Raw genomic sequence first — 26,500 nt, forward strand, 5'->3', positions numbered from 1 at the left:
GTTATCTGCCTGTTCAGCAGGGATCGACGGAGCGTTCCCTGCTGAGCAAAACAGAGCCCGTACATGGGCATGTCTGTATGAAAGGGCCCTTTGGCTGTGTCCTGTAGGGTACAATTAAGATGGCCTATTTTTTTTTGTATGTCGTTTGCATTTCTTTGATAGGCTTAGGCAAATATTAAGATTAAGGTCGAGGCAAAAGTGTCTCAATTAGCTAGACTTTTTGTAGTACTTGCCTTTAGCTGCCTGCATAAATAACTAGATCTGTTTTATAGCGCCTGAAATTTGAGGTCCTCCATTATGCAAAAATGGGCTTCCTGCTACTAAGTTGCCACTTTGACCCATTTTTTTATTTTTAAGGTGCTGGAGGGGTAAATCGCAGTAGTTTTCCTCTGTGCTAGTGCTGTCTGAACTCTCCATGAAGTTTAAGTCTAATATTTGATTATGCACATAAGTAAAAATGTTTAACAAAAAAAATTAAATGTGATTTATCCATTTTCAGGTGTATTTCTATTGTGCTCATGTTTCCTGAGCTATAATACATTTGTTTCCTGGAATGAGCAGTTTACTTCTTAATCTTAACATGTGTGCAATTTCTTTACTTCAAGGCCAACAGAAACTGCATTGCTATTGCTTCTAGCCATGATATCCAGGAACTTGATGTCTCTGCAATTCTGGCTACCCAGATTTACTCCTGGATTGATGAGGACTTTGAAACTGAAAATAAAGGGTATACATTTCTTAATTTTTTATATTGGTCTTCTGAATTGCTGCAAGTTGTTAAAGTGGTTGTAAAGGTACAATTTTCCCCCCCCCCCTAAATAGCTTCCTTTACCTTAGTGCAGTCCTCCTTCACTTACATCATCCTTCAATTTTGCTTTTAAATGTCCTTATTTCTTCTTAGAAATCATCACTTCCTGTTCTTCTGTCTGTAACTACATACAGTAATGCAAGGCTTTCTCCCTGGTGTGGAGTGTCGTGCTCGCCTCCTCCTTTGGACTACAGGAGAGTCAGGACGCCCCACTAACGCACATCTCCTTTCTCTATCTGCAACGTAGAGAGCGTCCTGACTCTCCTGTAGTCCAGGGGGGGCGCACGACACGCCACACCAGGGAGAAAGCCTTGCATTACTGTGTGGAGTTAGACAGAAGAACAGAAAGAAATGATTTCTCAGAAGAAATAAGGACATTTAAAAGCAAAATCGAAGTATGAGTTAAGTGAAAGAGGACTGCACTAAGGTAAAGAAAGCTATTTAGGAAAAAAAAATTGTACCTTTAAAACCCCTTTAAAGTGTTAGTAAAGTCCACTTTTTAACTTGTACCTACAGATAAGCCTATGTTGAGGCCTATCTGTAGGTACAGTGAATATCTCCTAAACTTGTACTGTTTAGGAGATATTTACACAGCATGCAGCCAGTGACGTCACCGGCGCATGCCATTCATACAGCCTGAGTCTGCAAACTCAGAAGAAAGACAGGTGAAGATGAAACCTGCACGGGGACACAATTTTTTTTTTTATTTATTTTTTACGGTTTACTACCGCTTTAAGTACATATGATTGATTTGTATAGTGTTTGTACCTGACACATAATAAAGCAGGAATAACCATTACTTTAATTGCAAAACACTATGCACCAGTCTAGGGTTGGCACAACTGTAGTCATATTTATATATGTAAAACAAAGTATCAAGCTAGTAGAACCAATGTCCAATTGATAAAACAGCGCTAGTTATTGGATGAAGTCCAACTCCTCATAAAATAGAAGTCCAGAAAAACAGGTACAGTTCTAATGTGATATGTGCTTCTAGGATAGGCTTTGTAGTGCACCCTACACCAATTCCCAGTCTTCACCTCGAAAGTGGGTCACACTCCCCTTCTGGGGTTCACACTCACCAGAAGGTATATAAATTATAGCCTTGTATACCAATTTCTCTTAATCAGTCTTCCATCATCTCTCCAGGGTCAGCAGGGGTTAATGTCATTCAGGGCACATAAAAAACAAAGGCACTATATAGTGTAATCCCATTTTAATAAATGCCCCCCTGCAAACACAGCCCTGCGTCCAATATACGTACAATGTAAACACTTGTAATGAACATTAAAAAGAGAATGAAAAGGGTTCACCGCTGTCCTCTGAACACAGGGGCCGTGCGTGTGCTAGAAAACACTGTGCTGATGAGACCTTTCCTGGTTAGTCTGGTTGGCGGTGGAACGTACTTCTCTTCCTGGTTACGCCGCTGTAGCCACAACTTGACGCGTTTCGTCACGTCCGACTTCAACAGAGGGCGTGGCTACTCCACGCTAACACTGTCTATTTATTATCTCTCCTCCACGGCCATTGGGTAAGACAGACCTGCCTACCTGATCCTGATTGGTGCATCATGGGACGGAAGTAGAGCAGGGCGTCGGCTGTGTCAAGTCACTGGGATATCGAAACATTGTGATATATAAACTGCACGAGAATAAGTATAAAAAAGTTTAAAAAATGCAGTACGTCCGCAAAGTGTGACACGTGATCATAGATTAATCATGTCTAGCTGACATAATTTCTGTTTTTATGCAATAAAATTTAACAATGTAACCTAACTATAAAAGTCACGTATTTTATTAAAAGATGCAACTCTTCACGGCTACTCGAAGCAGCTGTTAATAGGGAGGTACAGATCGATATGTAAAGGAATATATATATATGTATAGGTACAGAAAAAGTGTAGCGCTTATACAATATAAATCATGACCATAAACATTGTATATGTGATATATGATGAATCACTGAATATACAATAAAGTGCAACACAATAATATATATGAATAAAGTCCATGTAAATGGATTCCACCAAGTGAATGATGAATTAATGAAAACATGGAATAAATGACAAGTGCAACACAATAAAGTCCAGGATGGATGGATTCCACCAAGTGAATGAATGAAAGTTGATCAAAACATGGAATGCTGATTTCCTCCTTATGTGATAACGACCACCAGTAGAAATGAAGGCTTACCGGAGCTGGTAGACTTATGGTGACATATGTCGCCAGAAGTCTAATCAGGCTTGTAAATTATGTTTCTCAATCATGGAAGCAGAAAGTATGTTGATATACACATCCTGTTCTCTGATGGATATTGCTTCAAAGGATAGGAAGGTATACGGTGGAAGGAATGTTCCTGAATAATATCTCTCCAATGGTATCGGTGGTAAAAAGAGATAGGAGAGAAAAGTGGCCACATAGCGTAATCTTGTTTAGTTCAAAAAATAATTTATTAAAACAGCTGGTACACTCACATGTAGGCTGTAAAATCACGTGTGTATACACAGGTAAGGCGGCAGTGTGGGTCGTCTCTATCTCTTTTTACCACCGATACCATTGGAGAGATATTATTCAGGAACATTCCTTCCACCGTATACCTTCCTATCCTTTGAAGCAATATCCATCAGAGAACAGGATGTGTACATGGACTTTATTGTGTTGCACTTGTCATTTATTCCATGTTTTGATTAATTCATCATTCACTTGGTGGAATGCATTTACATGGACTTTATTCATATATATTATTGTGTTGCACTTTATTTTATATTCAGTGATTCATCATATATCACATATACAATGTTTATGGTCATGATTTATATTGTATAAGCGCTACACTTTTTCTGTACATTTTTGCTTTGTTATTCATAAATAGCCGTGTTAGCAGCTGCATTCTTATTGGCAGCGCAGTGTTTACCACATTTTCCACTTTCCTTTATATGTATAGGTAAAAAAGGCTATATGATAGCTGAACATAAATATTAATCGCTGAAAATAGGTAAATTAATTAAATGAACCCAATAACAGTGTGAGTAAATTGCAATAGTCAAAGGTCAATTAAATTGAATAAAAATTCATAAAATATTCTTAGAGATATAGAATATGAAATATAGCCAGACCATGATTAAACCTATACAGAAATTAGAATTAATAATAAATGTAACATTTCAGAGTTAAGAGACAAGAGGAGGTCACATATGTATGTAAAATATCTAAATACCTAAAATGATATATATATATATATATATATATATATATATAAATACATAATATAAATATGAGTACATGTATGTGGGATGAGAGTAAAATTATGGGATGAGAATACAATTAAAAGCAAAAATAAATGAGTTCAGACTGATAGTAAAATGGGGGAGGATAATCAGTAATCACTAATGAAGCAGTTAATGTCAAGATCTACGTTCAATCCTTTCGGCAATAAAGTATCAGTTGTATATATCCACTGTGTTTCAAGTTTGGATAGTTCTCTAACACAGTTGAATCCTCTCCATGTTGGTTTTATGTGATCAACCCCCCAAAATTTGAGGCCTGCAGGGTTGCGGTCATGAAATAACTTGAAGTGTAGTGATACGTTGTGATCTTTGTAACCTAGTTTGATATTGGCAACATGTTCTGCTATCCTCACTTTGAATACTCTTTTTGTACGGCCCATGTACATGAGTTTGCAAGGGCATTCAAGAATGTATACTACAAAGGAAGTATTGCAAGTTATGAATTCCTTTATAAGGAACTCGATCCCATTAGATGTAGATGTAGAGGTAAAGGTTTCATCAGCTTTCATTGGTCTATTAGCTTCCCTGCATGGGAGACATTTCCGACCGGGTAAGAAGCCATCTTTGTCCCAGATGGACGGGAGTTTTTTAGGGGGATCTTTTTAACAATTTTGTTTCCATAGTTGGGAGCTTTCCTATAAATGAAGCCTGGTTTGGCCGGAATGACTGTTTTAAGTATTCTATCCAAGAAAGGAATATGCCAATGAAGATCTTCTCCACTTCTTTATATTGACTGTGGTAGCCTGAAATAAAGCTCCATTCGTGCATATTTCTATTTTGGAGGTGTTTTATTCTAGGTACTTCTAGAAGGTCTTCTATGATCTTCACGAGGCGATCTTCTTGGCAACCTTTCTCCTTAAATTTCTCTTTAAGTATCAGAGCTTGTAACTTAAAGTCTTCATCATTAGAGCAATTACGCCTAACGTGCATCAGTTGACCCATCGGAATGTTTCTCAGCCACATCGGGTGATGTCCACTTTGCATAGGGAGGTAGCTGTTGGAATCCGTTGGTTTAAAATAAACTCTTGTACCTAATTTGTTACCATTCCTATAGATGTTCAAATCCAGAAAGTGTATACTTTGTTGGTTATACTCACTTGTTGGGTGAATATTGCATGTGTTAATATTTAGCTCTTCTAGGAATTTTTCCAGAGACAGTAGAGACCCTGCCCATATAAAAACCTTAATCGTCTATGTACCTCCGATATAAAACCAATTCATTTCTCTTAACATTAAAAATAGTTTTATCTTCCCATTCAGCCATAAAAAGGTTAGCTATGCTTGGGGCAAATTTAGCTCCCATTGCTAAACCTTTCTTTTGAGAGTAAAAACATCCATCGTACCAAAAATAATTGTGCCCCAAACAGAAATCTAAGGCGTTTCGTAAAAACACTTTTTGAGCATATGTGATATCATTCCTCTGAGACAATGCCCAATTGAGGGCAAGCAGAGCGTCATTGTGTTGGATTACTGTATAAAGGGACGCTACATCTGCTGTTACTAAGAAAACATCACTTCTTCCGGTTAGGTCAATGTCTTATAACAGGATAAGTAGGTCTTTTGTATCCTTTAGATATGCTCGTGTTTGGGTGACACTTTTTTGTAGATAGTGGTCCAGGAACTGTCCTAGGCGAGATGTAATAGAGCCTATCCCATTTACTATGAGTCTTGCTGGATTTTGGGAAGAGTATAGATTGTAGGTATCCTACTGCTGCTTGGTACTAGGTATTTCCTCTCTTTATTGGAAATGGCTCTTGTTCGATACCCTGTTTCAACTAAAACCTTCAGGTTTTCTTCATACTGTGAAGTGGGATCTTTATTCAGCTTGGAGTAGGTATCTACGTCTATCAACATATCCATCATCTGTGATAGAATTCTTTCGTTAAAATGACCACTCCACCTCCTTTATCTGCCGTCCTTATTACAATGTCTTTTCTTTTTTCCAGTAGTTCTATACCCTCTCTTATGTGTCTTGGATTAACATTTTTTTTAGGTTTCAAGTGTTCTAGATCACGGAGCACCAGACCTTTAAAAACATCAAGAGGTTGGTTTGTTCCTAAAAGTTAAAAATAGATTTGTTCCTCAGACCACTGTCTGTAGGAACTAAGGGCGCACTGGCCACTGGATTTTAGTTCAAAAAATATTTTTTCATGTTCAGCTTCCTAATGTATTTGTGAACATCAATGAACACATTGAACTTATTTATCGGGCGATGTGTAGCAATGGGGGCTAAAGTTAGCTAAATTTGCCCCAAGCATAGCTAACCTTTTTATGGCTGAATGGGAGGATAAAACTATTTTTAATGTTAATGTTAAGAGAAATGAATTGGTTTTATATCGGAGGTACATAGACGATTTATTTTTTATATGTGCAGGGTCTCTACTGTCTTTGGAAATAGTCCTAAAAGAGCTAAATATTAACACATGCAATATTCACCTAACAAGCGAGCATAACCAACAAAGTATACACTTCCTGGATTTGAACATCCTATAGGAATGGTAACAAATTGGGTACAAGAGTTTATTTTAAACCAACGGATTCCAACAGCTACCTCCCTATGCAAAGTGGACATCACCCGATGTGGCTGAGAAACATTCCGAAGGGTCAACTGATGCGCGTTAGGCGTAATTGCTCTAATGATGAAGACTTTAAGTTACAAGCTCTGATACTTAAAGAGAAATTTATGGAGAAAGGTTACCAAGAAGATCGCCTCGTGAAGATCATAGAAGACCTTCTAGAATCTATACCTAGAATAAATTGCTTAGAAGAGCCCGTACACCTCCAAAATAGAAATATGCACGAATGGAGCTTTATTTCAGGCTACCACAGTCAATATAAAGAAGTGGTGAAGATCTTCATTGGCATATTCTTTTCTTGGATAGAATACTTAAAACAGTCATTCCGACCAAACCAGGCTTCATTTATAGGAAAGCTCCCAACTATGGAGACAAAATTGTTAAAAAAATAGTTCTAGATCCCCCTAAAAAACTCCCATCCATCTGGGACAAAGATGGCTTCTTCCCCTGTCGGAAATGTCTCCCATGCAGGGAAGCTAATAGACCAATGAAAGCTGTTGAAACCTTTACTTCTACATCTAATGGGATCGAGTTCCCTATAAAGGAATTCATAACTTGCAATACTTTATTTGTAGTATACATTCTTGAATGCCCTTGCAAACTCATGTACATGGGCCGTACAAAAAGAGTATTAAAAGTGAGGATAGCAGAACATGTTGCTAATATCAAACTTGGTTAGAAAGATCACAATGTATCACTACACTTCAAGTTATTTCATGACCTCAAATTTTGGGGGGTTGATCACATAAAACCAACATGGAGAGGATCCAACTGTGTTACAGAACTATCCAGACTTGAAACACAGTGGATATATACAACTGATACTTTATTGCCGAAAGGATTGAACGTAGATCTTGAAATCAACTGCTTCATTAGTGATTACTGATTATCCTCCCCCATTTTACTATCAGTCTGATCTCATTTATCTTTGCTTTTAATTTTATTCTCATCCCATAATTTTACTTTCATCCCATATATGTACTCATATTTATATTATGTATGTGTATATGTGTGTATATATATATATATATATATATATATATATATATATATATATATATATATATATATATATATATATATATATATATATATATATATATATATATATATATATATATATTTTAGGTATTTAGATATTTTACATACATATGTGACATCCTCTTGTCTCTCTTTTAACTCTGAAATGTTACATTTATTATTAATTCTAATTTCTGTATAAGTTTAATCATGGTCTGGCTATATTTCATATTCTATATCTCTTTAAGAATATTTTATGAATTTTTATTCAATTTAATTGACTATTGCTATTTACTCACACTATTATTGGGTTCATTTACCTATTTTCAATGATTAATATTTATGTTCAGCTATCATATAGCCTTATTTACCTATACATATAGATCTATATTCCTTTACATATCGATCTGTACCTCCCTATTAACAGCTGCTTCGAGTAGCTGTGATGAGTCACGTCTTTTTAATAAAAAGACGTCTCCTTTTATAGTTGGGTTACATCGTTACATTTTATTGCATAAAAACAGAAATTATGTCAGCTAGACATGATTAATCTATGATCATGTGTCACACTTTGCGGACGTACTGTATTTTTTAAACTTTTTTATACTTATTCCCATGCAGTTTATATATCACAATGTTTCAATATCCCAGTGACATGACACGGCTGACGTCCTGCTCTACTTCCGTCCCATGATGCACCAACCCGGATCAGGTAGGCAGGTCTGTCTTACCCAATGGCCGTGGAGGAGGGATAATAGACAGTGTTAGCGCCGAGTAGCCACGCCCTCTGTTGAAGTCGGAAGTAACGAAACGCGTCAGGGCGTGGCTACAACGGCGTATCCAGGAAGAGAAGTGCTTTCCACCGCCAACCGGACTGTAACCAGGAAAGGTCTTATCAGCACAGTGCTTTCTAGCAAACACGCGGCCCATGTGTTCGGAGGACAGCGGTGAACCCTTTTCATTTTCTTTTTAATGTTCATTACAAGTGTTTACATTGTACGTATTTTGGAAGCGGGGCTGTGTTTGCAGGGGGGCATTTATTAAATCGGGATTACACTATATAGTGCCTTTTTGTTATTTATGTGCCCTGAATGACATTAACCCCTGCTGACCCTGGAGAGGTGATGGAAGACTGATTAAGAGAAATTGGTATACAAGGCTATAATTTATATACCTTCTGGTGAGTGTGACCCACTTTCGAGGTGAAGACTGGGAATTGGTGTAGAGTGCACTACAAAGCCTATCCTAGAAGCACATATCACCTTAGAACTGTACCTGTTTTTCTGGACTTCTATTTTATGAGGAGTTGGACTTAATCCAATAACTAGCACTGTTTTATCAATTGGACTTTGGTTCTACTAGTTTGATACTTTGTTTTATGTTTTATAAATGTTTTTTCATTTATTTTAAACAGCTGCTGCTATAGGTAAATTCACTTCATCTTGAGGATTTATCTATTGAGTATTTACTCAATTTATTCATCTTTTTAATTCGCTGTGTGATATTTTCCTACCAGTTGTCACTCAGACAGTTGATACATATTTTCCTTGGCGCCGGGAAGTGCACTGTGGGTCCCCTTTTTGTGCACCTCTGTCTGATATTTATATATGTGTAGTAAGTTTGATTTCAGGCAGGGGTCAAAATGAGACATTTGACCATTCAGAACAGTGTTACTGCACACATCAGAACAGCAGAATGGCAAAAACTAACAGATCTGTGGTGTTTAACCAAATCATTCCGCTCAGTTTGATATGCTATAGAAGAACGCCATGACATGACACCCTTCTCACTGCTGCAAAAAAGTATGAACTCCATATGAGCTCCTAACGGATAAGGCAGTCTCAGAGACATTTGGCATAAGATAAAAATTATTGTAGGTTTCAGTTATATAAAAAAATTTGATTTTGTTCATTAGACTTTTTTTTTTTTTTTTTTTAAGTAAACCTATTCTTGTGTTCAAGAATACTTCATGCCAAGACTGGCTGCTTGATTTTCATTCATTGTACTATCTGCTGTTGTCTTTTTACAGATCAGATGACTTCTTGGTTGTACACACACGTGATGATATCTCACCTGCGCAGGCATCCACTCCTTACACCCACAGTAACCCAGGCACCCCTATAAACATGCCTTGGCTAGGAGGATTTCAGACTGGAAGGGGTGCGTCTGTGGTAAGTATCGATGTCCTTTTTACTGCATGCAAATACAATATTAAATTAGTACTTTTAAATATAATAGAAGAGTTGGGTACCAGAGGTCTGGTTTTGTACATCAAAAAAGGCAGCATCATAAATGCATTGTGTTTATATGAGTCTTTTGACTAATGATCCATTTTTTACTGCAGTCAGGAAATATATTGGTTCATCTAAAGCTTCCTGTAATTTCTTGTACTAGCTAAAAAGAAGTGCAGTGTCACTGTTGGTATGACTGCACATCATTAAAATTAAGTGTACAGTTTAAACCTATACAATGATACAATAAAATGTTATTGTAACTACAGTATGTTCAAGGTTCTTTTTCAATACCCTGTCATGAATTGTCTTCTGTAATATTGCATAGTTGTAATTATTACCATCTCTTGGTGGATATATGCAGTAACCCTGTTGGCTATTTAACCACTTAAGGACCAGGCCTATTTTTCAAACTTGTTGTTTACAAGTTAAAATCCGATTTTTATTTTTTTATTTTTTTATTTTTATATATATAATGCCCCCATGCTTTGGCATATATGCTCTTTTTTTAACTGTGGTGGTGAAATCACCTCCTACAGCACTGGAGTCGCGGCTTTATATATCGTGGGAGCAAACGCTGTTGCTAAGATAAATAAGTCCGCGCAACAGCTGAATGGCGTACCTGAAAACAGTAAAGTAAATTACATACCTGAAAAGCAAGCATGAAAAAAACATAACAATAAAGCTTTGCAGAATAGAATATAGTACAAAAGAGCAGAACAATAGAGAGGGAGAGCACAATAAAACGACAACTATTTTTGTTTTTTTTATTTTATATTTTTTTGTTTTTTTATTTTTTACTTTTTTTTTTTTTAACACTTTTTTTGTAACTGTAACTTCAACTTTTCGGTTCCAGGTTTGGGTCTCTCAAAATGCGATGGCATCTTGGGAGACCCTGTGTAAGTGTGCCTAGCCTGTGAAATGTTTTACCCTACACTAATAATTAACTCGTGTGTGGAAGCGTTCAAAACATTCACCAATACAAAGACCAGGATCGGCAGGACATTGGGGACAAAAATAATGGGTGTCATGCCTAAATCCGCGCTTGGTACAGACATGACATCTTCTTTGGGGGGCTCATTGGGTAGGGGTACTCCTGAGGACATAAGAAAAATGCCTCTCATGCAGTCGGCTTACTGCATTTGGTAGGGGATGGTGAGGTACAGAACCGCCTGGATACAGGAGTTCTGTGATGATATCCCTCTGGAATTGAAGGAAGGATCCATTCCGTCCTGAAGCTTTGTATAAGACAAAAGCATTCAGTAAAGTCAATTGAAATAAATGTAGACACTTTTTTGTACCAGCGTCTCGTCTTACGGGCAATATGATACGGCGCCATCAACTGGTCGTTGAGGTCCACCCCTCCCATATTTTGGTTATATTCGTGGACACAGAGGGGTTTCTCCACAACACCAGTCGCCGTATGAATTTGTACTGTCGTGTCTGCGTGAAGGGTGGCAAGAACGAAAACATTCCTATTGTCCCGCCACTTCACAGCGAGCAAATGTTTACATCTGCAGCAGGCTCTCGCCCCTAGCCTAAGACGGGCATCTACAAGCCGCTGGGGAAAGCCCTGGCAATTAGGTCGCACGGTGCCACATGCTCCAATCTGATGATCAAACAAGTGACTAAAAAGTGGCACGCTGCTGTAAAAATTGTCCACATACAAGTGGTACCCCTTTCCGAATAAGGGTGACACCAAGTCCCAAACGATCTTGCCAGCGCTCCCCATGTAATCTGGGCATCCTTCCGGCTCTACCTCACTATCTTTGCCCTCATAAACCCTAAAGCTCCATGTGTAGCCTGTTGCCCTGTCACAGCGCTTATAGAGATGCTTGACCCCGTATCTGGCACGCTTGCTGGGAAGGTACTGCTTGAAAGACAAGTGGCCAGAAAATTTAATTAGGGACTCGTCAACGCAGACAACTTGCTGGGGATTAAACAAGGCTGCAAAACGTTTGTTGAAATGGTTTGAGGGGCCGAATTTTGTAGAGCCGGTCAAATTCAGGGTCTCCATGTGGACGACAAAGTGCATGGTCACTGAAATGCAGGATCGCCTCGTATCGTTTCCTGGCCATGTGAGCAGAGAATATGGGCATATGGTCAATTGGATGTGTGGACCAATACATCCGCAATTCCGGAAATTGGTGTATGCCCATGTTGAGGGTAAGGCCCAGAAAGGTCATAAAATCGGAAACCTCAAGAGGTTTCCATTCTTTGGCAAGGAGGGTCTGGGGATTAGCAGCGATGTAGGTACCAGCATATAAATTACTCTGGTCCACAATAGATCTATAGAGATCTTCCGTGAAATACAGCGAATAAAAATCAAGTGGCATAAAATTCGCTGTATCCACCTGAATACCGGTTTGGGCAGTGAATGGGGGAAGTATGGGTGTTGCAGAAGTGGTGGGGACCCAATCAGGATAGGCGAATTCTGCAGGAAGGGCACTATGGGCACGACGGGCCTGTCTTTGTCTTCTTCTTGGTGGCAGCGGGACACTACTTGTGCTTGCCACCTCGCCAGCTTGAACTGCACTTATGGGACTCGCCACGTCACCACGTCTTACTGCAGTGCTGGATGAACGACCGGGGTGTACTAGGCCGCTGGTGCTTGCCAATCCACCAGAAGGAATAGCGGCGCTAGTACTTCTCTGCTCCATACAAGGGTCCTGCGGTTCTTGCTGCTCAACAACATCAGAACGGGTCGGGTACGCCTGGCCTTGGCAGGAACCACAACTCCGTCGTCAGAGCTATCTGACATGGAGCCGCTGTCGTAAACAGGTTCGTTTTCTGAGCCAGATTCTGACAGATGAGTGACCTCCTCTTCACTATCTGTCATGCTCATGAACAAGTAGGCCTCGTCATCAGTGTACGATTTTGGACTCTAAATTTTGTCGTACACTGGTGATGATTCACAGGTAAAAAAAGCACCTGACTATAGAAAGGAAAATGTAGAAAACGCTTCCAAAAAAAACTGTTAGCGATCGCAGGGATCAGGCCTGTCTCTGCGAACGCTGCAGTTATGTGTGTTGTGTTTTTGAAGTGACAGTGATCGATCGATACTGCCTTGGGTGGGTTGGGCTGGGCTGGGCAGAGGGGGAAAATGCAGGTGCTAGCAGGTATCTGGGCTGATTCCGCTAACAATGCGTTTTTGGGTACCCTAATCTGCTGGGTACGCTAGTATAGATCTGATCAGGTATCGATCCGTTCAGATCCTATACCACTAAGGGGGGTGTATGCTTTGCGAGTGGGTGTAAGCGTTACTGGCACTAACCTAACGCTGCCTGGGGCGACGCAGACCCTGACTGACGCTAAAATGTTATTGATATCACCCGCCGGGCGATCAGGGGGTTAAACTTTTATTGGGTTATATACGACGGGTGCCCTGATGCTATAAACAGCAAACTAACCAGCGTCAACCGTAACACTTATACGGTGATCACTGGTGAAAGGGTTAACTAGGGGGCAATCAGGGGGTTAAAACCTTTATTAGGTAATATATGGGGGTACCTGACGCTTTCTAAAAACCTGGCGGCGAACCTAAAATAACTAAATAACTAACTGGCTAACCCGCGTCACCAGTGACACTTATACGGTGATCACTGGTGAAAGGGTTAACTCTAGGGGCAATCAGTGGTTAAAACTAGGGTTGTCCCGATACCACTTTTTTAGGACCGAGTACAAGTACCGATACTTTTTTTCATGTAGTCGCCGATACCGAATACCGATACTTTTTTTAAATGTCATGTGACAGTTTTCAAACCACAATACAGACTAAGGATATTTTCTTTAGAATTATGAAGAACTCTAACTCAAGACATTATAAAAGAATAAAAATGAGTAAAAATGAATAAAAATGTTTTATTTGCTTGTCACGCAGTAGTAAAAAACTCAAAGAATTTTCATAGAACATGTTGATAAATACAAAAAAAGTATTCTATTTAGGTATCGGGAGAATTTGCGCGAGTACGAGTACTCCCGCAAATACTCGGTATCGGTCTCGATAACGATACTAGTATCGGTATCTGGACAACCCTAGTTAAAACCTTTATTTATGGGGGTACCTAACGCTATAGAACCTGGCGGCGAACCTCAAAAAAAACTAGCTACCTAGCGGCAACAGTGACACTAATACAGCGATCAGAAAAACGATCGCTTAGTGACACTGGCAATAGGGGGTGAAAGGGTTAACTAGGGCGGTGATCAAGGGGTTAAACCTTTATTAGGGGAGGTAGGGGGCTACCCTGGACCTAAAGGGGCCTAAGACTAACTGCCCTAACACTTTTTTCTGTCACACTGACACTAAATGCAGTGATCAGAAAATAAATGATCACTGCATTCAGTGACACACTGTGACAGGGGACTGGGGGGGGGGGGGGAGTGATTGGCGGTGACTGGGGGGGGGGGTAAGTGTGCCTATGTGTACCTGTGTCAGTGTACTGTTGGTGCAACTTACTGTGTGATTTCTTCTCTCCTCAGCGTCGGACGAAAAGACCGACACGAGGAGAGAGCACATCACTTCCCTCTTCCTGTGTTTACACTTGGCACAGGAAGAGGCGGGGGGGCGCGTGCATTGGCTCAGAGCGATTGCGAGGGGGTGGCTGAAAACGAATAGCCGCCCCCTCATCCCGGATCGCTTCTGCAGCCTTCGGAACCGCCGCTTGAACCGGGGGGGGGGGTCCCGATCGGACCCCCGACCCACGTCTAGGCAGGCACGTACAGGTACTTTGATGTGCCTGTCCGTGCCATTCTGCCGACGTATATCTACATGCGGCGGTCCGGAAGTGGTTAATGTTGTTTTAACATAAGTATTCTGCAAGGAACACCAAATACCAATTAAATTCCAGGTCAAAACCTACCCTGCCCCATTTAGACAAAGACATGTAATGTAAAATCAGAAGATTTTAATTTGATCCCCCCAAAAGGAAACCGTTAAAATTTGAACACAAACTGAGGGCTTGAATTTCCATAATCACAGAATACTTAACCCCTTTCTCCAGAGCGTACGCACTTATTCTTTCTCACAGAAGTGAATCTTTATCCGTATGGTTTCATATATGGCAACATGTGTTTGTGCTGAGAGTGCTGGAAAATGTTCATCCAGATATCTCCTACACACAAACTCATCTAAAAATTATGCAAAGGGGAAATATTTTTATGACCATAAATGTGTGCATTTTATACAAATTCATCACTGAAGTATCCCTTTTTCCCCAACAGTTGATAAAGAGAACAATCAAAGATGTTCGAAGAATGGCATCACATCCAACACTGCCTTACTGTAAGTTCATAGTGTCTTTGTGAGAATATTAGAAAGGAAACTAGTTTATTTTCATGTTTTAAGTTATTGTAAACTTTATGCCAATTTTTATGATGCAAGCTTCACATTTTTTGTGTAGTAGCTGATCCGTCAGGAAGTTACTTCATTAGTCTGATATAAAGATAACAACCACAACCACAAATATAATCTATAAATCTATATATGAACCATCACCTTTGCTCAATGACTGTTAGGATGCGGCCATTTAGGTAGCGTTGCATAGTATAGTATTTCTGTCTTTCTTAATATGGAGCTCATCATAGGTGTTTAATAGAAAATCATGGAAGCACCATATACATTTATTAACCCCTTGCTTACTGGGCACATGTACCCCCCTCCTGCCCAGGTGAAATATCAGCGTCGTGCGATGTGGCTCCCAAACAAAATTGACATCCTTTTTTCCCCCACAAATAGAGATTTCTTTTGGTGGTATTTGATCACCTCTGCGGTTTTTATTTTTTGCGCTATAAACAAAAATAGAGCGACAATTTTGAAAAAAATTCAATATTTTTTACTTGTTGCTATAATAAAAAGCCCAATTTTTTTTAAAAAACATTTTTTTTTTTCAGTCTAGGCCGATACGTATTCTTCTACATATTTTTGGTAAAAAAAAAAAAATCGCAATTAGACTGGTTTGCGCAAAGGTTATAGCGCCTACAAAATAGGGGACATAATTATTATTATTTTTTTACTAGTAATGGTGGCGATCTTTGATTTTTATTGGGACTGCGACATTATGCGGACACATCGGACACTTTTGACACATTTTTGCCACCATTACACACACGGATCCACGTCCTTGTCTGTGTAACCGCCGATCGCGGGTGCCGGGCGGACATCGTGGCCGCCAGGCACGCACATCGGCATCTCAGTGATGCGGCGGGCACGCGCGCGCCCCCAAGTGGCTGGAGGCAGTATATAGTATATATATGTGGGATCCACATTGCGGCCGTACAAAGTCGTACGGCCGGCAGCAAGTGGTTAAAATTGTTAGGCATATGAGGTTTGCCTAAAACACCTTTCTAAGATAATTTATTTGGTATAACTTAAAAACTTTAAAAAGATCCTTTTTTTTTAAATGATCAGTCAACTCAGACGTTAATAATTAAGTTTTTAGCAGATCCTGTAGAGTTACAGACTCTGTAACAACAAATAGCAAAGGCCCTGGTAACTGTAAAAAAATACTTAATACTGTTTGAGTTCTCGAGTGTTGCTCTTCTAGGTCCTCCGCATCTTTCCCAAATTTCTCCTGCTGACCTCTTTGTCACTGTAGGATGCAGATGTGATGTAGAGGTCAGGAAGAGGAACTATTGAGAGCTGCGTGGCACCTAGGAGATTGACAACCTCAGGAGTGTCAGTTTCCCAGTGGACTTTGGGCTACTGAAACCAGAAATAGGAGTGGTGTTTGATGGCACGGTTACTGAGAAAGATTACAGCTGACTACTACAGGTAACAGTGGTTTAACGATTTGTCACAACAGGGTTGCTTGAAAAAAATGCATTAAATCTCTCTAGGGAATCGGGGACATATAAGTTCTTGGGACACCAAACATACTCTGGCCATTATGAGGACCTCCCTCACTCCCTGTTAACATGTTTCTCTATTACATAAAATAAAATCTAAGAGACTGAGTTGGAAATAAAGACAGTGGGATCTTGTCATTAAAGTGTCCATAACATATAAGAAGCCAAGGACAGACTCTGCCCCTCAGGCTCCACCGTGAAGTAAAATGTAACTTTTTGATGGACTGGCACTTTAAGAAAAATTCTGTTATTCTGAATTTTCAATCGAATGGATTCTCAATTTTTGCTGGGCAAACTTTTTTAAACAATGTTGGCTTTCATAGTTTCCCTAAGTGAATACTGTGCACATAATTTAAGTGTTACTAAACCCACAACAGTAAAATCAGTCTTGTTATACTCACTGTGGAACTTAAAGGCCCCTTTCACGCAGGGTCGGCAGTAAAGCTCTGCTATTTTTAGCTGCGCTTTACCGTCAATTTTGCGGCACTATTCGGTCACTAGCGGGGCAGTTGTTTTTTTCTTGGGAGGGTGCATGTGATCGTCACAGTGCCAATCAGCACTGTCCAGACAGAGGGTCAGGGGTCGTGCAGCCCCATAGGACAGTCAGAGGAGAATGAAAACTCCTTTTACAAGCTTTAACCAGACACTGATAGAAGTCACAAGACTGCTATATACTGCCGATTAGAAAAGGTATTTAGCAGTTTATATTTACTAAAATAATTGCATTTTCATGTTCTGTGTACTGTGGGGGACCAGCTGCAGTGAATACAGAGTCCTGGGTTTAGTAACGCTTTAAGTTTACATGTTTGTGATCCTTCTTATTTACTTTATTTTGTTTGCATTAGATCTTACTGGTGCTCAAGATGGCAGTGTAAGAATGTTTGAATGGGGTCATGCTCAACAGATAACATGCTTCCGGGCAGGTGGGAATTCCAGGGTAACACGGATAAAGTTTAACCATCAAGGGAACAAGGTAGGTACCATCTTCTGTGTATCTGTAAAAACAAAAGATATCAGAGGCCACGGGCAGATAGCTATTGCACTTCCAGACTGAAATTGCTTCTTTATAAATAAACTCATAGGGTGGGCTACAGCTGTCGACATAAAAATAAGACATGTGTTTTTCCTAGTAATTTTTCTGGCAAAAAAAGCATCTCTATTAGAAATAATAAACCTGATACAGTATGTTTAGAGTTTTGCTGTAAATATACTGCAAACTTTACTACTTCTAAAAAAAACAGCACAATGGCATTTCGCCAATTATGATTCCCTCACTGAATTCACATGGCACAGGGAGGACACTCCCTTGTGCTGTAATAGGTTAAACAAAGTTGAAAACAACTGTTTTAAATGTATGTATTTACTGCCTGGATTAACTGGATAGTAACTTAACATAAACACATTTGCATTGTTTGTAAAAGAAAGTACTATTTTTTCAAGTGTTTTTATCATGAATTGATATGAAATCATAGTTCTTACAAGTATAAAGCAACCTAAAATCACAGGTTTGGTTGCATTCAAAATGGTTATTCACCTGCAGAGCCTTGGAGGACAATACTCGGACTTTGCCGGATGGAAGTGGGGTTGACCTTTAGTTTAGTATGATTTTTTTTTTCTAAAGAGTTGGATTAGGATGTCATGCTTATAACTGGGATTGCATCCAAACTTGATCTCCACTCTAGTCCCAGCATATCCCTTTGGTCGATCCGCCCGCTTTTCGAATTTTGTAATTAATTTTCCCTAAGGGATGTACATCTGTCCCTTATAAATGCCCTTTTTAAACCTGGATTAATTGTATGCTTTGATGCCCTTTTTTTGTTTGACTGGCAACCTCATTGACCAAATCCAGCGTGCTGTCTATATTTGAATTCTTTTAAAACCATATCCAATGAAATATTGATCCTTTGCTACATTTATAATACATGAACTGCATGTCCTTCTCTACACACCCCTAAAGAAGGTTATTTTAAAAAGGCGTCGGGTGTAAAGAAGGTTCTTCTTGTATTTGCCTGTATGTTGACATTTATTGGAACTATAGATTTTAAATTCAATATACATTTTTTGACAACTATGTTTAATTGTGAATAAAAACTTTTTTACTTCAATATCCTGTATATTTGAAATCCATACCACTAGTGCCTAAAAAGTCCACCCAGGGGAACCCTTCCTTCCTTTTTCTTTTTTATCAAACTTGAGTATACAAGACCTTTAGTAGGGGATCCCTTAAATTGCCTAAACCAGCTAAGACTTTCCCAGTCCACTCACTTGTAGAGCCAGTCCTGTAGAAGGAGATGATTTTTTTTTTCTCCTCCAAAATGCTTTGCTCAGATTCCTATTTAGGAAATTGTTCTGCATAAGTGGGTAGTTTCTGTGGTAGATCCTGCAATTTCCTGTTTCAACAAGGCTTCTACAACCCCTCTGAAGTAAGGACCTTATATTACATTTTGGTAAATCTAAAGATGCTTTTACAAACATTATCTCCTTGCCAATAAATGTGGCCAACATTAAGCGAAAGTCCTTCACCCCCGCCCCATACGTCGTCCCATACAATATATATGTACTAAAGACCAACAAAAAATTCCTAACTCAAAGGGCATTCTAGACGCCTTCCGGCGTTATTATTCCGATCTCTATAACCTACCCTCGCAAACCCCACTGACCCAATCAAGGGACTCTAATCTACCCGATATGAAAACATATATTTCAGAAACGGCCCTACCTCAGATAACTGCTGAACAGGCTGCGGCTTTAGATAACCCCCTAACAGTCAAAGAATTCCTCACCGCTATTAAAGGCTTAAAATCTGGCAAATGCCCAGGCCCAGATGGGTTTTCTCCTAGGTTCTACAAATCACTGAACCAATCCCTGGCCCCTTTAATGTCCGCTGCATTTAACTTTATTGACGACAATCACCTCCCCTCCAGCAATCTCCTAACTGCCAACATTTCGCTCATACCCAAACCTAACAAAGATCCGTCACAGTGCAGTAGCTACCGACCCATTTCACTTCTTAACATAGACATTAAACTATACACCAAAGTTCTAGCCAACCGCCTCTCCCCCCTATTACCCTCCAATTATCCATAAAGACCAAGTGGGCTTTGTCCCTGGTCGTGAGACCAGGGACAACACAACTAAAACCATTCACCTGATTTCCTACATTCAACGCCGTGATTTGAAGGCCTGTTTGTTGTCCTTCGATGCGGAGAAGGCCTTTGACCGGGTCAATTGGCAGCTTTTGCGTCTTTCTTTACAGCAACTAGGCTTAGGCCCTGCTTTCATATCCAAGACTATGGGCCTGTATTCTCGCCCCTCTGCTTCTGGTCAATGGTTCTTCTTCCGCATTCTTTCGGATAACAAACGGTACACGTCAAGGCTGCCCCTTGTTACCTCTACTCTTTGTCCTAGTGATTGAGCACTTGGCTCAGGCCATCAGACGGAATATGTCCATATCTGGAATCCGGACGCCCTCTGCTGAACACAAAATTTCCCTATATGCGGACGACCTGCTGGTCTACATTCAACATCCTCATACATCTCTCCCCTCATTATTACATGAATTTCGTAGGTTCGTCAATTTTAGTAATTTTAAATTGAATATGTCCAAGACTGAAGCCCTGAACATATCCCTTCCGCATACAACCCTCACTAGATTACAAACAAATTTCTCCTTCCGATGGAACACTAAGGGCATCTCCTATTTGGGTGTAACAATCCCCTCAAATCTATCGTAACTTTATACCCTCAATTATCTTCCTCTTTTTGCCCAACTTCGGAGGGAATTGGAAGCCTGGAACTCTTCAATAATACCTTGGTTTGGTCGTATCAATACATTGAAAATGGACACACTTCCTAAATTACTCTATTTATTCCAAACCATACCCATTTTTTTCTCCTCTCTACGCTCCATGTCCATATGTTTTATTTGGCATTATAGCAAGTCCCGCATCCGTCACACTCTACTCACGTACCCCAAGACTCGAGGAGGGGTGGGTTTACCCGACTTTGAATTATACCATAAAGCTGCATTGTTATCTAGGATGTTGGAATGGTTCCCTTGTCCCTTCCTTAAAGCATCCGCCATGATAGAACAGGACTTATCCATTTTTGATCTACAAGCTTTACTTTGGGGTTATGAACATCACCTACAGTTGCTTTCACATGCTTCTCCATTAACAATAGCTGCCCTACAACTATGGTACAAGAAGGGACTACTTTCCTTACTGTCCACTGATCCATCACCACTTACATCCCTCTTCGACCACCCCGGGCTACCTCTAGGACTATGTTCTTATACAGCGGGTCCATACTCCCGTCCTGCCTGGCCCATAGCGAGCTCATTTATACATCCTGTTTCCGTCTCCCCTGTACTACCTACGGACCATCGTAATTGGCTCATGACTCTACACTTATCCTCTTTTTGTTCTGACCTATTCTCCTCATCCCAGACTCACAGACCCCTAACGGGTTTCGAGAAGCTGTGCTCTCTCTCAGAAACACCAAGTCACTTACTCTCCTCTATGTACACTCTGCTACACACACTGATACATGATCAACCTCCCTCCTACACAAGGAAGTGGTCCACGGACCTGGGAAAGGAACTTCATGCAACGGATTGGCAGAAATCGTACTACTTCACGCACAAGTCCTCTGTCTCCTGTTACTCTCAGGAGAAAAACTTTAAACTCCTCTCTCGATGGTATAGGGACCCTCTCTATTTACATAAAATATTTCTGTCTATACCCCCGATATGTTGGAAATGCGGCTCAATAGATGGTAGCTACCTCCATATTTGGTGGACATGTTCGGCCATTCAGCCCCTTTTGTCTCAGGTCTTTACCATATATAGTAAGCTCTATAATCGACCCCTAGCACCCTCACCTGAAATAGCCTTACTGTCCATGTTACCTGGTTCCATAGCATCACAGAAGAGTACCTTGCTACGTTTCTTTCTATCAGCCGCACGACCGCTTATCCCCTTGTTCTGGAAATCTACCTCTACCCCTCCATTATCCATATGGGTTTCTTTAGTTAATGATATCATGCGAATGGAGGAGATGTTAGCCCTAGATTCTGACACATTCGATAAATTCAAGACTTTGTGGCTCTTATGGACTGATTACTCTTCCTCTGATTCATTAAAGACATTACTGATGCCCCAAATTCAGCCATGATGCTCTATCCACATTCCCTTTACACAACTGGGACGTAGTTGGCCCGCTCGGTTCTCAGGTTCTTCTTTCCCTCCCCCCCCACCCGTCTTTTCTCTCCTCTTTTTCTCTTCTTCCTTACTTTTTCTTCTATCTTTTATAATGATCAGCTGTAGTTCTTCTACTTTGCATTATCTCAGTTCTCCTTGTCTCTACATGTCACACGATGTTAACCACCCGACATGGACGAACTCGATAGACTCATGTTGAATTTACGTTTTGTTGAATCTCAGACAATGTGTATCAACATGTTTAATCCTATACTATAGACACCTGATAATTTTATGTATTATATCTCTATACTAAAAATATAATAAACACATATTTGCCTCTAAAGATGCTTTTACTTCGATTATATGGTCAGATTGTAACGTGTATGGTCCAAAATCTTCCCTGGACCATCTCACTGATTGGAGGCCCTGTCCATAATATTCCTGCCTGTGGAGTGTTTTTCTGTGATTGTCTATGTACTAAATTGGCCTAGGAAGATATGGTACTTGGACTCCTTGCAGACTCTTCATGGGTCAGTCTGGTTCGTCTGGATCTTGTGCCCCAAGGGCCAGTGTTTCATCCTTCTTAATTGATAACATTAATGGCATAGCTATTGACAGGGGCCTGTTGGACCTCTTAAACCCTAGTTTTTAATAGGAATTACAGCAGTATACCTCAGCACTTACTCTGCCCGGTTTTCAGTTCTCATGGTGGCTTCTCTTTTGTGAGCTCCAACATTAAGACCTTATCTGTGTTGATGTGCGCAAGCATCCAAATGGGACTAGATAGAATGCATTAACGGTGTCCCTTGGAATTATAGGAAGTTTAACTGAAGTTGTGCATGCACACTCCTGACTAGATGTTCAGGGATGCAACATAAAACAAACTGGAAGCCGGGCTTGCAAACAGACATGTCTTAAGTGTGCTGGACTTTTTTCTAAAACAAACATTTAATGTTTTTAAGCTCACCTGGCCTATGCAGATCTAATTCTAATACTTTAACCGTTTGTTTACTGGTAAAAATTACTTTAGTCTTTGAATTTTATATTTGTATTTTATGTGACTAAAACAGTTTTTAGCAATGTGAGAAAGTAACGGTTTGGTTATCTCCCCTTTTTTTTTTTGCCATGTGTAGTTTGGAGTTGTTGATGCTGATGGGTTTATCAGTCTGTATCAGACCAACTGGAAGTATAGTGCTGCTAGCGGAAGCCTGGCTAAGCCTTATTTGGTAAGGGTTTTTGTTATATTTTGTTACTGTTTGCTATGTGTAAATATCAGTATATGATTCTTTCTATGCATTTTCCTCTGCTTTACAGACCTGGCAGTGCCATAACAAAACCACCAATGACTTTGTGTTTGTAAGTTCCTCTTCCCTAATAGCTACAGCTGGACAGTCAAGTGATAACAGGTAATTAATATATATATATAAAATCCACATAGCAACACATTCAAATTAAAGGTTTGTTACTTTTAACTATTGTTTCATTGTCACTACAGTGTGAAGTACATGCTTCCAATCTGTCACATGCTTATTCTGATACTCTGCAACCATGATTTTGCAGACCTATAACTAAAAGGTGTATAAAGTTCTCTGCCAGTAGGGCGTAGGGGAGCCGTCCCTGCCAGGAGAACACTGTGATTATTGCTAGCCGCTGGCTGTAATCGCATGTTGGAAATCCAACATGTTGGTTGTACCCAAGACAATTGATGGATCTAATTGGGTACCATTAGCCTGCCCATACATGGATTGAATCTCGGCCACTCCCAGCTGAACTGGCCAAGATTCAAACCGTCTTTACATTCAAGCCGGCTTTACATAGTTGGTAAGGTTGAATCAAGATTCCAGTATATCTTGTTCAACCCGCGTGTGTGTTTATGTTGGTACCATTTTCTATTTCCCTGTATGTTGTGTTTGCCGAGAAACACATCTAAAAGTTTGTATTGTACTTACATTCCCTCCTGACATCACTAACTGTAGAAGGGAGTCCCACATCCTCACTACGCTAACAGTGAAGAACCCCTTACACAGTTTAAAAATGAACAACCGCTTATCCAACTTCATTATATGGCTGCATGTCTTCTCTACAGACCTTACATTTAATAGCTTCCTCCTAATAATACAGTCGCTATTTAAAGATTTATATATTACAATCATATTCCCTTTTTTATACGTCTCTTCTCCAGTAAAATCAAAATGTTTGTAGTTCCTCATAACTGAAGTCCCTCAGCCCCTTATTAGTTTAGTTTCTCTTCTCTGGACACTCTCCAGTTCAAGCACACTCTTCCTGAGAATTGGTGACCAAAACTAGACAACATACTCTAGATGTGGCCGACCCCGAGTTTTGTAAAGTGGTAGAATTATAGTTTTATCTGTTGGGTAAATACACGATAATAGTCTGCTAGCCTAGCTTGCTGTAGCTTGGCATTGCATGCTATTGCTGAGCCTCTGATATACTAGGCTTCCCAGATCCTTTTGCATCCTCAATTTATATTGAGGATGCAACAAATATTTTAGCTCCCAAGTACATTACCTAAAATTTGCAATATTATACCATCTGCCATATAGCATCCCACTCTATTTATCTAGGTCAGGGGTGCCCAAACGCTGTGGCTCGCAGCGCCCTCTGATGTGGCCTGCCACGTCTTGCTCTGAGATGGCGGGTCGGCAAGCTCAGATCGCAGGTTCCCGACCCGCCATCTCCGAGCTTTAGCGCGAAAAACGGACCCGCCGCTAAAGGAAGCAGAGCCGATACTGCCTGTATAGCGCCAGCTCCTTCACAGGCTGAGTGATACGATATGTACTCCGTCTGGGACAGAAAGCTCTGCTCTCCACTGCAGGTGCTGCATGCTTCTGTCACACTGATCTCGGGGATGGCGTGACGGGACCCCTCGTTCTAGGACAGCAGTACCAGTATCGGTACCAGTCATCAGTGCCAGCAGTAACCGTACCAGCCAGCAGTACCAGTACCAGCCATACCTGCCAGCAGTACCGGTACGCAATTACAGTACCCGCCAGCAGTAGCAGTAAGCAATTACAGTACTAGCCAGCAGTACCCGCCAGTAATACCAGTACTAGCCACCAGTACCAGTCCGCAGTACTAGTACCATCAGTACCGGCCAGCAGAACTCGCCAGCAGTACCAGTACCCACCAGCAGTACCAGCCCTAGCCACCTGGAGGACAGCAGCAGCCAGCTGCAGGAATCCTGAGGAAGAAGTGAAGATTGAGGTCAGTTGAGATGCAGGTAAACCGCTGTGCATAAGTGTGAAAGCAGCCTTACACTTTCACACGATCGGTCCGTTCGGGTCTGCCTGTCTGTTTTTCAGGTAGACTCAAACAGACTCTCCATTCACCTCCTATAGAGCGGCAGATGTAAACGTACTTGTGTCTGTTTACACTCGCCTATCTGCAATCCGATCTTCTTAAAAAAACAGAAGGGGGTCTTTCCCCTTCTGTCTGGGCGGATCGGAGGGCCCTTAGGGTAGAGCGGGCTGCATCCGTGTCTGCTCTACATATGCAGAGTGGACACAGGCCTGCCATCCGCCCTTTACGATCATTGTGGCCCGCGACCAGTTACCAAGTCGCTAAAGTGGCCCTCGCTCCTCAAAAGGTTGGGCACCCCTGACCTAGGTCTTCGTGTAAAGTTGCTAAATACTGTTGTGAAATTCTTGCTCAGCTTAGCTAGGTATCATTGACAAACACTGAGATTGAACTATTCATTCCAACTTCTTTATTTTCTATTAAGTTAAAAAGAAGCCCAGATCCCTATGGCACTCCGCACAACATTGTAAACCAGTGTTTCTCATCCTTTTTTCAGTCAAGGCACCTTTTAAATTATGCACAATCCCATGGCACCCCATTCTAAAATTTAAAAAACTAAACTAATTTGGTTTTCATATTGCAGCAGCATCCACACACATGGACCACCCACCATTTCAAGGTGATTTCTACCTCACCCTTTACAAACTGGTACTGGCTAGTATTCTAGCATTTCTCTTCTCCCTGTGTTTTTCTCCCTCTCCCAGCTAATGTGACTCCAGTGCTGACAGAGTGGCAGGGGAGGGTGCTGTGCAGGCGCCTGGTGTTCTCCTAATTATCCGATTATTTCATTGGTGGTTAGGATGGAAGTGGCTGGCCTTCACAGTGCCCAAGTTTGCAATTCTGCACAATAAAAACCTGCAGCTTTATGTAACAAAAAGGGCAGGCATGATTCACTTGCTGGCTTGTTGACAGTTTTTGTCCAATTTGTGTCAATTATTAGGCATTTATAGAAAAAAGGGGTCCCCCCTAAAGGGTTGGGATTTTAAGGGCAACAAACTGTAGGTACGAAACCAAAGGGATTTTCTTATAATTTATTAAACATGATATAAGAAGTCAAAGATGTAGACAACTTTAAAAATAAGTTAATAAAAAAACAATGTCATAATAACAATATGAGTAACAATGATGAAATTGACACCGATATTGTCTCCAAAATGGAAATTGAACATCTGACGCATTTCAGGATATTATCCTTTCGTCAGGGGCATTTCCTTG

The 26,500-nt window shown here is 40.5% G+C and overlaps 1 protein-coding gene across 2 annotated transcripts in view; it reads left to right on the forward strand.

The window, feature by feature from the left end:
* The window catches only part of DMXL1 (Dmx like 1), a 212,268-nt gene that overhangs the window by 175,404 nt on the left and 10,364 nt on the right, over positions 1 to 26,500 (forward strand). For both annotated transcript variants that reach the window (XM_040343979.1, XM_040343987.1), the window contains 6 exons: positions 606 to 727; positions 9,720 to 9,861; positions 15,142 to 15,202; positions 17,610 to 17,737; positions 23,101 to 23,193; positions 23,282 to 23,373. In XM_040343979.1, coding sequence (XP_040199913.1) covers positions 606 to 727; positions 9,720 to 9,861; positions 15,142 to 15,202; positions 17,610 to 17,737; positions 23,101 to 23,193; positions 23,282 to 23,373 — 638 coding nt within the window. The remainder of the gene's footprint in view (positions 1 to 605; positions 728 to 9,719; positions 9,862 to 15,141; positions 15,203 to 17,609; positions 17,738 to 23,100; positions 23,194 to 23,281; positions 23,374 to 26,500) is intronic.

This window comes from Rana temporaria, chromosome 1 (genome assembly GCF_905171775.1).
Source record: "Rana temporaria chromosome 1, aRanTem1.1, whole genome shotgun sequence".
In the NCBI taxonomy this organism is placed as follows: Eukaryota; Metazoa; Chordata; class Amphibia; order Anura; family Ranidae; genus Rana; species Rana temporaria.